The 13,574-nt window shown below is 41.0% G+C and overlaps 1 protein-coding gene across 2 annotated transcripts in view; it reads right to left on the reverse strand.

The window, feature by feature from the left end:
- The window catches only part of EIF4B (eukaryotic translation initiation factor 4B), a 29,960-nt gene extending 23,143 nt beyond the window's left edge, over positions 1-6,817 (reverse strand). For both annotated transcript variants that reach the window (XM_058742660.1, XM_058742659.1), the window contains exon 1: positions 6,684-6,817. In XM_058742660.1, the coding sequence (XP_058598643.1) occupies positions 6,684-6,696 (13 nt within the window). In that variant the 5' untranslated portion in view covers positions 6,697-6,817. The remainder of the gene's footprint in view (positions 1-6,683) is intronic.
- Positions 6,818-13,574: the final 6,757 nt, after the last annotated feature.

The following is a 13,574-nucleotide window of genomic DNA, read 5'->3' on the forward strand; positions in this document are numbered from 1 at the left end:
CTGTTCTTTGGTCTGATTTTGGCTTATACCAACTCTCTAGATCGTAGTTTCTCAACTTTACCCGTTGACTTTTTTTTTTTTTTTTTTTTTTAAACCCGTGACTCTTGACCAACACATCTCATACTCTGCTTTAATGTTACTGGAAATTTCAAAATAAACATCACAACTAAAAATAATTAAAACACTGTTTATTTCAGAATGTCTTTTTAAATCACATATCTCTCTTTCCCTTGGGTTCTTTTGGTGTCCCCTCCAAAAAATTCCGGTTGAGAAATCACCAGATTATGGATGGTCTTCATTTAAAGACAGGCTAAAATTCTTTCACAAGATCTGTAACTCATCTTTCTTTAAATCTAGTAGCAGCACTGACTTAGTCAAAATATAAACAGATTTAAAGGAATTAACTGGCCCTTAAGAAGTAAAATCAGTCAACTAAAGTGGGTGCCAATGTCTGTTCCACTATTTTACTCCAATAACTGAGAAACGAGGTTATCTAAATCCTCCATGCCCTTTGCTCATCCAATACCTGGGCCCATGACATGTTTAGGATTTCAACAGCATTCTCTGTGTAAGTAAAGCATTGTTTAATGTTCCAGGTTTATCAATCCCTTGCCACATGATTGAACTGGTCCAACTCTTAATTTCCTTTAAATCTGATGTGAATTGGGTTAAAAAGTTAAATCAACTACCTCAAGTAATAGACAATTAAGTGTCCCAATTATTTAAGGCCAAACTACATGGATTAAGGGAGAAAAACACACATCTCAAAAATGTTATTAAATCCTCTGCCTGCTGACTTAATTATTACTACAATTTACTAGGTACTTTATATACTCATATAGATTAAATAAAAGAGCTTAGAAGAAAGCATTTTCAAAAACATTTAAGTCTACAAGTCCTTAAACAAGAAATCAAACATTTGTTTCCTTGATAAACAGGGTTTCTTATAATAAATAAATACAACTAGGGATGCCTGGGTGCCTTAGTCGGTCAAGCATCCGACTTCTGATTTTGGATCAGGTCTTGATCTCAGGGTTGTGAGTTCAAGCACCGCACTAGATGGGGAGCCTGCTTAATAAAAAAAATAATACAACTGATCAACTTAACTCTTAGAGTTTCTCAAGTTCTACACCATTGACATTCTAGGCTAGGTGATTCTTTGGGGTGGGGCTGTTCTGTGTACTATAGGATGTTTAACAGCATCTCCAGCCTCTACTCATCAGATGCCAGCACCAAAACCCCCACCCTGCTGTGACAACCAAAAATGCCTTCAGACACTATCAAATTACCCCTGCGTGGGTGAGACAAAATTGTCTCCTGATTGAGAACCACTGGTTTAAGTGGGTTGTACATCAATAAATAAAAGGACAAACAAAAGGGAATGTTAGCCCCATATAAAAAACAGGATCCCTTGGGGCGCCTGGGTGGCTCAGTCAGTTGGGCGTCTGACTTCGGCTCAGGTCATGATCTCATGATCCTTGAGTTCGAGTCCTGCGTCACGCTCTGTACTGACAGCTCAGAGCCTGGAGTCTGCTTCGGATTCTATGTCTCCCTCTCTCTCTGCTCCTCCCCTGCTCATGCTGTCTCTGTCTCAAAAATAAATAAAAACATTAAAAAAACCCCAAACAAACAGGATTCCTTTAGTTTTCTCAGAATGTCTTCCTGCTATCACTCCATTCTTTTACTAAAAATACCAAGTCACAGATACTGAAGTGACAAAATTACTAACTAGCTGCTACATCTTTATTTCAAAAGAGGACACCTTAAAGCACTATAAAGCAATAAAGCTTATTTGTTGCACAATGCAGTCCTACTTCTGCATCTTTAACTCTTATTTAGGAAGGAGAATTCAGAAAGCTCTTAATGTTCAGATAAGGCTCTGTCAAACCTTAAGTTTCTTAATTTTAGATCTTGCCAGACTAAGTTCCACTTATTTTATAGGGTTATCAATTCTGAATGTTAGTAGCTACAGACTAAGAAATCAGAAAGTGTCATAAAAACCTGTACAAGATCACAGCAGCATTATTCATAATAGGCAAAACCTGTAAATAACCCAAACTCGTATCAAACAATGAATGCATAAATAAAATGTAGATGTCCATACAACAGATTTTGCAATAGAAAGGAATGAGTACCCATACATCCACCAATATGGATGGATGCTGGAAATATGCTAAATGAAAGAAGTTAGTAACAAAAGTCCCTGTATTATATGACAATTTATATGAAATGTTCAGAATAGTTGTAAATACCAAGAAACAGATGGTGGGAGAAATGACTTCTAATAGGCAAGGCATTTCTTTCTGGGTAGTGAGTCTTGCCAAACCCACCAAAATTAAAAATGAATTGGTGACTAACAAATGTTTCCTTAAAGAAACAATACTGTACAAATGCAATCAGAACACCTATACCAGAGTGCCTAGAACTAGACTAATTCCACTGCTGTTTAGAGCCCACCCATGACAAGAGGTTTCATACAATGCAATATCATGATGTTAAGCAGCCTCACCTTTACTGCACTATAGCTGAGCATAGTAGAGAATAAAAACCAAGTCAGAACTCATAAGCTTCACCACCTCAACCACCATTTGTTACATGACTCAACTTGCTTCACACGGACACAATCCTAGCAAAATGCCCTATCATCTTCCCCTTACTTTTCCACACTCAATTTGGTCATTTTCATAAAATATATAAAGCAAGCACCCAATACGCATCATGCTAACCACTACACAAAGAACTTAGAACCTTTCTGTAAGTGAAGAGCTATAAAAATTCAAATTGACTTTGGTGTGTGCACTTTTAAGTGTACTTACACATAATTAGAAATATGCACTTGTTTTTTAAAAATAATACTCATCAATTCTTTCTCCATCATGAAAAGTGAATGCATTCTAGGATGTTCTGAGACTAATACAAAGTGGCAGAATATTCTATCAAGCCATACATATGGTATGTGAATTATACCTTAAAGCTGTTTCAAGCTTTATATATGTATTTATATGTATATATATTTTTAAAATGACATTAGTTAGAAAGAAACACTATGTATTACTTTGACACTACTTCCTGTTTTTGTCCTTGAATTTTTATGAGTTTTAATCTTGGCCTTCTGAATCTGGGTATCCTACTCCCAGAATAACAAATATATGGTAGAGGATGGGATCTGAAGATAGGTAATACAGGTAGCCCTCACTTTTCAAAAGTTTGCATTATGTCACTTTGCCTTTATGATTTAGACTGTTACCTGTTTTCCCTAACCAAAAGAAATCCAAAAAGGGTTTTTGCTCTTACAAAAACAAAACAAACCCAAAAAGCAAAGGGGCACCTGGGTGGCTCAGTTGGTTGAGTGCTCGGGATACGATCTCACGTTTTGTGAGTTTGAGCCAAACGTGCATTGGGCTTGCATTGGGCTCTGTGCTGACAACTCAGAGCCTGGAACCTGCTTTAGATTCTGTGGCCCCGCCCTCTCTGCCCCTCCCCCTCTTGTGCATGCACACTCTCTCAACATTAAAAAAAAAACAAAACAAAAAAAAACTTAAAGAAAAAAACAAAAACCCAAACCTGTTTACAAAAAAAAAAAAAAAAAAAAGCGAAAATAGCTTTCAGGATTTGTTTTCCAGTGAGCCATTATAGAGGCAGAGCACACTTCCAACTGAGAGTGGCACATCCAAGCTTTTTCCCTCAGAACTATACTCAGCATCAAGCCACCACAGCTTTGAACTGTGTCTGTGATCATCTGTGCTTTATTTTGTTAGCAAGACATGTCCTAAGGTATCAGTAAACCTTGAGATTATTTTTTGGGTTCGGGAATGCTAAAAAAAAAAAAAAAAAAAAAAAAAATCATTAAAAACTAATGGTAATTGCTTCTTTGCTTTATTTTACTTCAGCTTACAAAATTCTCTACTTTTGGGGTATCTGGCTCTTGATTTCAGCTCACGTCAAGATCCTAGAGTCATAGGATCGAGCCCCGTGTTGGGCTCTGCACTGAGCATGGAGTCTCCTTGGGATTCTCTTCCCTCTGCCCCTTTCCCTCCCAACCCTCTCTCAAATAAAACTAAAACTAAAACAAAACACAAAATGCTCTACTTTACTTTTGGGTAGCGAGGGAAACCTGTATGTGAACAGCATATAATGAAACTATTTTGAACTATAAGGACCAGCACTGTATGAAAAAAACTATTAGGACACCATCCTCTCCCCGTGAAAATAAACAAGATGACACACATGGAATTTTTAAGTTAGGTAAATTAAAGGTGTTCTGTGCATACAAGCACAATTTCCAATTTGAAAGCATTTGTCTCAAAAAATGTTAACCTATATCAAACACATTTGATTCCCTGTCAGTAAAGACAGCATTTCAGTAACCTGCTCCTGGGCACTTTCAGTTCTTGAAAATCAATAATGGTTCAAGTGGACACTGGTATTGCTGTGAAGAATTTTTCCGTCTCATTTACAAAAGGACTGTGAACTTTTATTTACTTTTGAGAGAGAGACAAAGCGTGAGCTGGGGAAGGGCAGAAAGAGAGGGAGACACAGAACCTGAAGCAGGCTCTAGGCTCTGAGCTGTCGGCAGAGTCCGATGTGGGGCTGGAACCCAGGAGCTGTGAGATCATGACCTAAAGCGAAGTTGGATGCTTCAACCAAATGAGACACCCAGGTGCCCCACGAATAGTCTCATTAACATGGCCATATCTGGGAACATTGGCCACTCAACAAAACAATGACAGGGAAAGTTTCAAAGTTGGAAAAGAAATTTGACAAATCCCAAATTCCTCAAGGGCAGACTGTCAGATGTAACCTTGTTCTCTCAGATACTAGTATAGTGTCCCTTTACGCATACTACAAAGCTAAAAAGATTTACGGAACCAAATTAAAGACAGGAGATAAGGGCTTCAAAGGGGGTAGAGTAAATGTGGAAGAACAGGAGAAGGGGACATCACTAAGCAAATTCCTTTAACCAGTCCAGATTTCACTCAGTTCTGTAAAATGAAGGACACAGATTGCTAACATGTCTTCCAACTCTAAAAGTGCTACAAGTTATGGTGAAAGGGAATACAAGCTTTTCACCAAATTATGACAGCTGCCAAGATGGCAAATTCAGGCCAAGTAAGTACTCTAATTTAGATGAAGTTTTTGGGTAGATCCCCAAAATGTGATGACATAGAAGCCAACCTTGTTACTTCCAAGTTGACAGCAGATAAGAGTCAGGAGCCTCAAAGATTTCAACCTTGCTCTGCTACCTGCAGCCATGTGACCTTGAACAAATAATTTCATTTTTCTCAGCTGGGAGACACCACCATCTGCCTACATTATCTCAGAGGATCAAATGAGACAACACAACACAAAAATGCCTGGTCAACTGTCAAGTGCTACATCAATAAAAGGCATTATGTTCAAATGCACTTCAATTCCCTCAACATATTCCAAAAACACACATAATTCTTAGCCTAGGTTAATAGAGAAGAAATTCTTGGTGAGAAAGGAGTGTCCAGAGATAGCAGGGGTTCGAGCAATGTTTCATACAATATATGATCATGCGGGGGAAAGAAACCTTATTATCCCCCAAACTAAAATGAATGCTGAAAATGCTCCACACCCCCCACTGCCAATGAGAAAAGCAAGCGGACTTTAAGGACACTGGTATTCCTTACTCCAAACTCGTCCAAAAAGGAAACCTACTCTATCCACTAGTTATTATTTTAAAACTACTCCCCAGGAGTTGTGCAGTTATCTTTAAAACAAATAAATAAAGCTGAACTCTACCGTCGGAGCTATCCAAATAAACCAAAATGGAAGCTGTCAAAGGATCTAACCTTGTTCACCATTTTATCCATCCCCAAGCTAGAACTATGCCTAGCTTATAGTTTGCGGTCAGTAAATACGTACTAAGAAAAAAACCCTAGAGGAAATATAGGTCTCCATCCTTGCTTTTTCTCCTCCAACACGTGGGCGCGCCACACTGGGTTCCCCACCCCCACCTAACTCCAGCGGCTTCAACCTCCAAGACTTACAGATTTACCCTTAGAAGAATGCATGGGCCGGGCCACCCTCTAAAAAGGGAACAGCAGAGAGTGGAAGGACATAAGGGAAGGCAACACATGCACGTAAAACCTTCCCATCTGGACTCTCGCGCGTGCTTTTAAGGCGCGCCGGTCGCTGCTACCCTCCTCTCTCTCACCGCGCACGCGCGTCGTCGCCTTCCCCCGCCCCTCCACCGACTCGCGCTCGTGTTCTAACTGCCCCCCCTCTTTATTCCCCTGCCCCCACTCCCGTCCGCAACGGCCTCGCGCCTCGGAGACGTAGTCTAGTGTGCACCCGTCCGCGCGCCAACCGCCTCCTTCCTTCCTCCACGCGGACACAGTGCTTCACGTCTATGAGAAGGCCTCACGGCTCCCACAGATCTTTCTGCGCCTCATCACTCCAACTCAAGCCATTACTCCTCGCTCCAACCTCGCGCTAACGGGGTGAAAAGAGTGTGAGGGGGGAGGGGAAGGACACGTTCCCCTCCCCCCAAATATCCCGAGGCGATAACCTAACATGGCCAAGCCGCCAGCCTGCCGCGGCCCCAGAGTCCGAAGGAAAGCGGTGCCGCCCGCTCCCCGACTCCAGGGAATCAGTGGATCAGGCTCAGAGAGTAGCTAATGAGCCTGGTCCTTGGCCGCGCTCGGCCGCTCACTCACCTGAGGCCGCCATGTTGGGAGAGGGAGAGAGAACGCAAAGGACCCGGATGAGGCAATCACGTGATTATAGCGGGAGCGTCGGGCTGGGAGACGCGAAACTGGGAGGGGGCGGGGAAGTGAGGAGGGAGACAGGAGGCGGGGCGGTGCTGCTCTAGGTTCGTAAAGCAGCGCGAGGAGGTGGTGCGACGTCCGACGGGAAGACCTTCGCGACATGTGGCCAAAGCGGGGGGGCCTGGGCTGTCGCGAAACCCCTCTCGCTTTACGTAGGACTGCGCGCGGACGAAGGGGCGGGTTTCCCTATCGGCCGACTTCCTGCCAGGCGGGTAAGCGGAAGGGGCGGGGCCCCCGGGCCCCAGTTGTCTGGGACCGAATGGAGGCGGGCTGGAACCCGGAATGGGAGTGCCACAATTGACTTTATGAAAGGGAAGATTCTAAGTTTGTTTTCTTTTTATTTTCCACGTGTGAAGACATATGTGGTTAATTTACTGAGCTTTAAAAAAAGTAACTTTCTGGTAAAGCAAAACAAGTCCAATATCTTGCATAAGGATGGTTTTAATTGAGCATGTTTAGAAGAAATAAAATAACAAATATCGAACATTTAATTACCACGAACTTTTACCTCATTTAGTCTTTCATTTTATGGGCTAGGTTTAGGGGCGCCTGGGTGGCGCAGTCGGTTAAGCGTCCGACTTCAGCCAGGTCACGATCTCGCGGTCTGTGAGTTCGAGCCCCGCGTCAGGCTCTGGGCTGATGGCTCGGAGCCTGGAGCCTGTTTCCGATTCTGTGTCTCCCTCTCTCTCTGCCCCTCCCCCGTTCATGCTCTGTCTCTCTCTGTCCCAAAAATAAATAAAAAACGTTGAAAAAAAAAAAAATTTATGGGCTAGGTTTAGTCAAATCCAGGCGCTATGATTTCACAGCCAAGTGCTATCCGTGCTTTCTCTAGTTAATGCTACGTTTTATTACATATTATTTATATGCTGTATTAGTATTTTATTCAACGGGAATTATCATTGAGCGACTACCTTCTGTCAGGCACTGTTTATTGGCATTTTTTGATACAACAGAAAGCACAGCTCCAAAGGATGTAATAATGAATGGTCCACTGAGGGAAAGACAGACAATAAGCAGTGAATAAATGTTATAAATTATAAGCACCCTGCAGATAATTAAGGTGATTTTATTAAAAGATGATTGGGTGCAACTGAATTTTTAAAATTTTATTGTTATTTTTTAATGTTTATTTTTGATAGAGCATGAGCACGAGAGGAGCAGAGAGGCGGACAGAGGATCTGAAGCAGGCTCTGTGCCGACAGCAATGAGCCTAATGTGGGGCTTGAACTCGACCTGTGAGATCATGACCTGAGTGGGAGTCAGATGCTCAACCAACTGAGCCGTTCAGGCACTCCTGGGTACACCTTTATATTGCCTGGTCAGGAAAGGCCTCTGGGGAATTGACATTTAAACATCTGGATTACAAATAGCCAGCCCTGTGTATGTCTTTAGGAAGAGCTTTAGGAGAAGGTAGAGGATGCACAGCTAGGTCATAAGCTCCAAGGCAGGACCATCTTGGCAAGCTGAGGAATTTAAAGGCTGGGGTATGAGAGGGGCAGGAGAAGAGTGGTACAAGGTGAAGGTTGAGACAGTGTTAGGGGTTGAATCATGTGAGCCTTTGTAAACGAGGTTTAGGAGTTTGGATCTTATTCCAGGTGGGTTGGAAAAGCATGGAAAGACTGTATGCAAAGGAATATCATGACTTGAAATGAAATTTTGAAAAGGATTACTTAGTGTCTTGCTGTAGGTGGTAGTTACATGAGTGTATATGTAAGAATTTATCAGAATTATTGATAAAATTACATTTTATGACTGTTGGGGTAATGACCAGTATACTAATATTACACATTGAAACATTTTTTGAGCTAAACATTTATTTTTTATTATAATTTTACAACAAAATGTGTTTGAGGGCCCCTAAAAGTACAGTAGAGCCCAGGCCTGCTGTACCTACTGGATAAGTTGACCTGGTTGCTGTAATCCTGGTGACAGAAGTTGGTGCCTTAGATGTGAGTGTGGGGATAGAAAGAGACAGATGCAGATATATTTTGGAATTAGATTTGAGGATTGTTTAGATGTGAAGAGCACAGGAGAAGGAACTATCAAATCTGACTTCATGTTTTTGGCATGAACACCCGGATGATACCATTTACTTAGGTGGCCAAGCCTGTGGTGGAGGAGGTTTGGAGAGGTGCGTGGGCTCTGTTTTGCCCATATTAAGTTTGAGATATGTACTAGTCCAGTACTTCTCATGTTTTGATGAATTTACACATATCATCTGGGGAATTTGTTAAAAGTCAGATTCCAGTTCAGTAGGACTGGGGTAAGCCTGAGATTTTGTATTTCTTCTGGTTTGGATCACTAAAAGGGAATGATATTCAGGAATTATGGAAAAATGCTTTGGCTATTGGGGATTGTAGATTTCGGAAAGTTCACAGAAAAGCTAGATGAGGTTGGGACATGGGGGGTAGGGAGAGACTTTTTGTTACCAAGCACCTAATATATCCTAGGGTTATATCAAGGACTTAACAGGCTAGCTTATTTAGTCCTCACGGTGGCCCTTTAAGGTAAATATTAACCCTGTTTTAATTTTTTTAAGTTTACTTATTTATCTTGGCTGGGGAAGGAGCAGAGAGAATCCCAAGCAGGCTCCACACCATCAGCACAGAGCCCGACATGGGGCTCGAACCCACGAACGGGAGATCATGACCTGAGCTGAAACCAAGAGTCAGGTACTTAACTGATTGAGCCAACCGGGTGCCCCTTAATCCTGTTTTTAGATAATGACTCTGAAGCTCAGAAACAATGTGTACCTAACCCAAGTACACACAGCCAACAAGTGGCCGAGCTGCAAACCCAGAGCTGTCTCTCAGGTCCATGTTCTTTCCAGTTTCCCAAGGACTTCTTAAAAAATAAAACTGGTAAAAAAAATAAGTCTATGGCAACCACTTGGTATCATTTGTTCTGAAGAAGTCCAGAAGGAATAAACTGTTAATTATCCATTGCTCTATAATGAATTACTCTGAAACTTACTGGCATAAAATGATAAACATTTATTGTCTCAGTTTCTGTGGGTCAGAAATTCGTTACCAAAAATCACTTTTTTTGATATCAAAAATGCCAAGTCCTGACATTTGCAGCGTCTCATGTTCATATCCTCTTTTCCACATTCCTGTTGTTTCCCTTGTCATTTCTCACCCTGACCACTATATTAGTTCTTAATGAGTCTTCTTGACTATAGACATTCCTGCCTCAGTCCATGTGATAAGTAGCTACCAGATTTATTTTCCTAAAGCATTGGTCTGAAAACATTCCCCTCCTGACTACCTTCCATGACTCTATAGCCGAGGCAGACATGCAAGGTTGTGTATACTCCAGTCACAAATTCCTGGTTCATACTTACTTCCTATTATCCTTCTTTGTCTAAGGTCATGTTCCAGTCGTGGATACCCAGTGCTTTCCTAATGTTGAGTCTTTTTGCTCTTCTCTCTGCCTGGAATACTCTTCCCTCTTTCACTACCAAATGGGTCACCAATAAAATCTATCCTTTAAGGGCTCTTCAAATGTCACCTTTTCTAGGAAGCCTTTCCTGAGCCTTTCTCAGAACGCCACCAGGACTCTCTGCACCTTCCTTTTGACACTTGTCACCTTCCTTCAGGAACTGCCTTCTCTCCTGGTCTATCAACTCCTCCAGGTTGCATCCATTTTGATTATCTTTGCGATTTTCATGCATTAGCATCTGGAACACTTTTTTTTTTTTTAAACACACCTTAACAATTTTATTTTTTTTTAATTAAAAAAAAATTTTTTTTAACATTTATTTTTGAGACAGAGACAGAGCATGAACGGGGGAGGGTCAGAGAGAGAGGGAGACACAGAATCTGAAACAGGCTCCAGGCTCTGAGCTGTCAGCACAGAGCCCGACGTGGGGCTCGAACTCACAGACCGTGAGATCATGACCTGAGTTGAAATCAGACGCTTAACCGACTGAGCCACCCAGGCGCCCCTCTGGAACACTCTTGGTGCTCAATATGTATTTGCTGGTGCTAAAGTCAGATTTTCAAGAAATTTACATTCATTCAGGAGATTTCAAGAAGTTCTCATAATGCATATTATGCACTTATATGCCTGGATATATTTATTGTTCATTGAACTGGAAAACATAGCCCTTAAAAGCAGTGGCTTCTTCCACAGGAAAAAAGCAAAAAAGATTTCTCCCTTTAGACTGACTAGTCAAAACTGAAAAATGTTTGGAAACTAAGTTAAAAATAAAACCAACAAGCAAATGCATGTAAGTTTATATTTGTTTTCTGGAGTCTGAATTCACTAAACTAATTGGCTTAATTTAGTATTTGAGGTTCTTACGATTGTCCTTATAATTGTCATTGAAGTTGTCCACATTTTTTTTTTTTTTTTGGAAAACTACCCTTTTTCTAATATATATATTTATAAATAATTATATATAGAAGCTTGACCTTTTTAAAATCTCAATTACACTAATAAGCTTTAGTTAAAGCATTCCCTTTGTCTTCTCCAAACCTTAGTTTTTTAATCTGTAAAACAAAGGCATTAAATTAGATGGTTTCAAAGATTTTTTTTTAAATTTTGTCATTTTATGAATCTGTGATGCTGATTGTGGATATTATGATCTTCCTCCTAGGGAAGCTGGCAAAAACATTCCTCAGATAACCAGGACTAAGCCAATCCATTAATAATGGAATATGGTTCATATACCAGTTACTTCTGTTTTGTTAAGCTTGGGTAGCTGAAATAATCAAATTATTGTTGTTTTCTGCTTTATGTCCTCACAATCTAAGCAAAATATATCAGTGCTTTAAAGATAGGTATTTCTCCAAAATAAAAGTTTTTATCACTGAGTGTTGACTGTGTCAGGTTCGCTTTAAGTTATTTTTTAAATCTTTATTTATTTTTGAGAGAGAGAGAGAGAGACGGAGTGTGAGCAGGGGAGGAACAGAGAGAGAAGGAGACACAGAATCCGAAGCAGGCTCCAGGCTGTCAGCACAGAGCCTGATGCGGGGCTCAAACCCACGAACTGCGAGATCACGACCTGAGCTGAAGTCAGATGCTTAACCGACTGAGCCACCCAGGCGCCCCAGGTTAGCTTTAAATATATATCAACATTATACAGGGGTTCTGTTTCTGGCATGGTAAATGGCAGAGGATCAACTCTCTCATAGATAAAAGTAAACTCTGGACAAAAATTTAGAAAACCCACAACTATCTGAAAGCTGTGGAATAAAGGCAAACATTTTGGAGGAGAGCTGAAACTTGGGAAAAGGTACCAACATGGGATATTACAGCCTGGTGTGGACCAGGGTACTGAAGAAACCTGCCACATTTCTGCCATGAGGAAGGCATTGCCCAGGACAGTCTCTGCTGTCACAAAGTGAGGAGGAATCTTATAAAGAAGAGAGCAGAGTTCTGGTGTTGATTCTGTCCAAGTCTCTGGCTGGTCCTTGTACCATGAATACATAAAGCAGGCTGTAAACAGTTCAGCTGAGGAAAGGAAAAAAAAGAACTGAACTAAGATCTAAGCTGCTTATCTATGTCAAGTGAGAGAGAGTTTGCAGTTTGGGTCTAACCAATTTCATTGCTTGCTTAAATAAAACATTAACATCTTTGGAAGATACATCTGTTTCTTGTTCCTGCTCTAAGAAATTACTGCTAACTTAGTGGCTTCAGACAACACGGATTTATTCTGTTGTGGCTCTGGGTCAGAAGTCTGAAATGGGCTTCATTGGGCTAAAATCACACTGTTGGCAGGACTGCCTTCCTTCTGGAAGCTCTCCAGGAGAATCTGTATAATGCCTTGACTCCTGGTCCCCTTCTTCCATTTTCAAAGCCAGAAACACCAGGTTGAATCCTTCTTCTATTGATCACTCTATTATGACTTACCTTATGCCTCCCTCTTTCACTTTTTAAAAAAGAGTAATTCTCTATACCCAACATGGAGCTCGCACTCACAACCCCAAGATCAAGAGTTGCATGCTTTACCAACTGAACCAGCCAGGCACTGCCTCCTTCTTTCCATTTTAAGGACCCCTGTGATACATTGGGTCCGCTTGGATAATAGGATTATACCTCCTATTTTAAGGTCATCCAATTAGCAACCTTAATTTCATCTGCAGCTTTACTTCTCCTTTGCCACGTGACAGCACATTCACAGGTTCTGGGGGTTCAGATGTGGATGTCTTTGAGGGGCCGTTATTCTGCCTACCACAGAGAGGTAAAACAGAATCTAGAGTCCTATAACATGTCATTTACAATGTACAGGATACAATCAAAATTATTCAGCACATAAAGGACATGGAAAGTGTGACCCATTCCCAAGGGGTAAGATTACAAGGGCCAATCTGAAAATGACCCAGATGTTGAAATGATCAGAGGGGGACTTTAATGCAGCTGTTATAACCGTGCTCATTGAGATAAAATAAGATATGCTTGTAATGAATGAAAAGGTAGGAAATTTCAGCAGAGAAATATATAAAAAGAATCAAATGGAGGGGCACCTGGGTGACTCAGTTCGTTAAGCATCTGGCTCTTGATTTTGACCTCAGGTCATGATCTCACAGTTTGTGGGATCAAGCCCCATGTTGGGCTCCGTACTGAGGGTGCAGAACCTGCTTGGGATTTTCTCTGCCCCTTTGCTGCTCTCTCTCTCTAAATAAATAAATAAATAAATAAACATTAAAAAAATAACCAAATGGAAATGTTAGAATTGAAAAATACAGTATCTGAAATTTCATGAGAAGGGATTAAGAGCAGAATACAGATAATAGGAAAGAGTCTCTATACTTGAAGGTAGATCAATAGAAATGA

This window comes from Neofelis nebulosa, chromosome 8 (genome assembly GCF_028018385.1).
Source record: "Neofelis nebulosa isolate mNeoNeb1 chromosome 8, mNeoNeb1.pri, whole genome shotgun sequence".
In the NCBI taxonomy this organism is placed as follows: domain Eukaryota; kingdom Metazoa; phylum Chordata; class Mammalia; order Carnivora; family Felidae; genus Neofelis; species Neofelis nebulosa.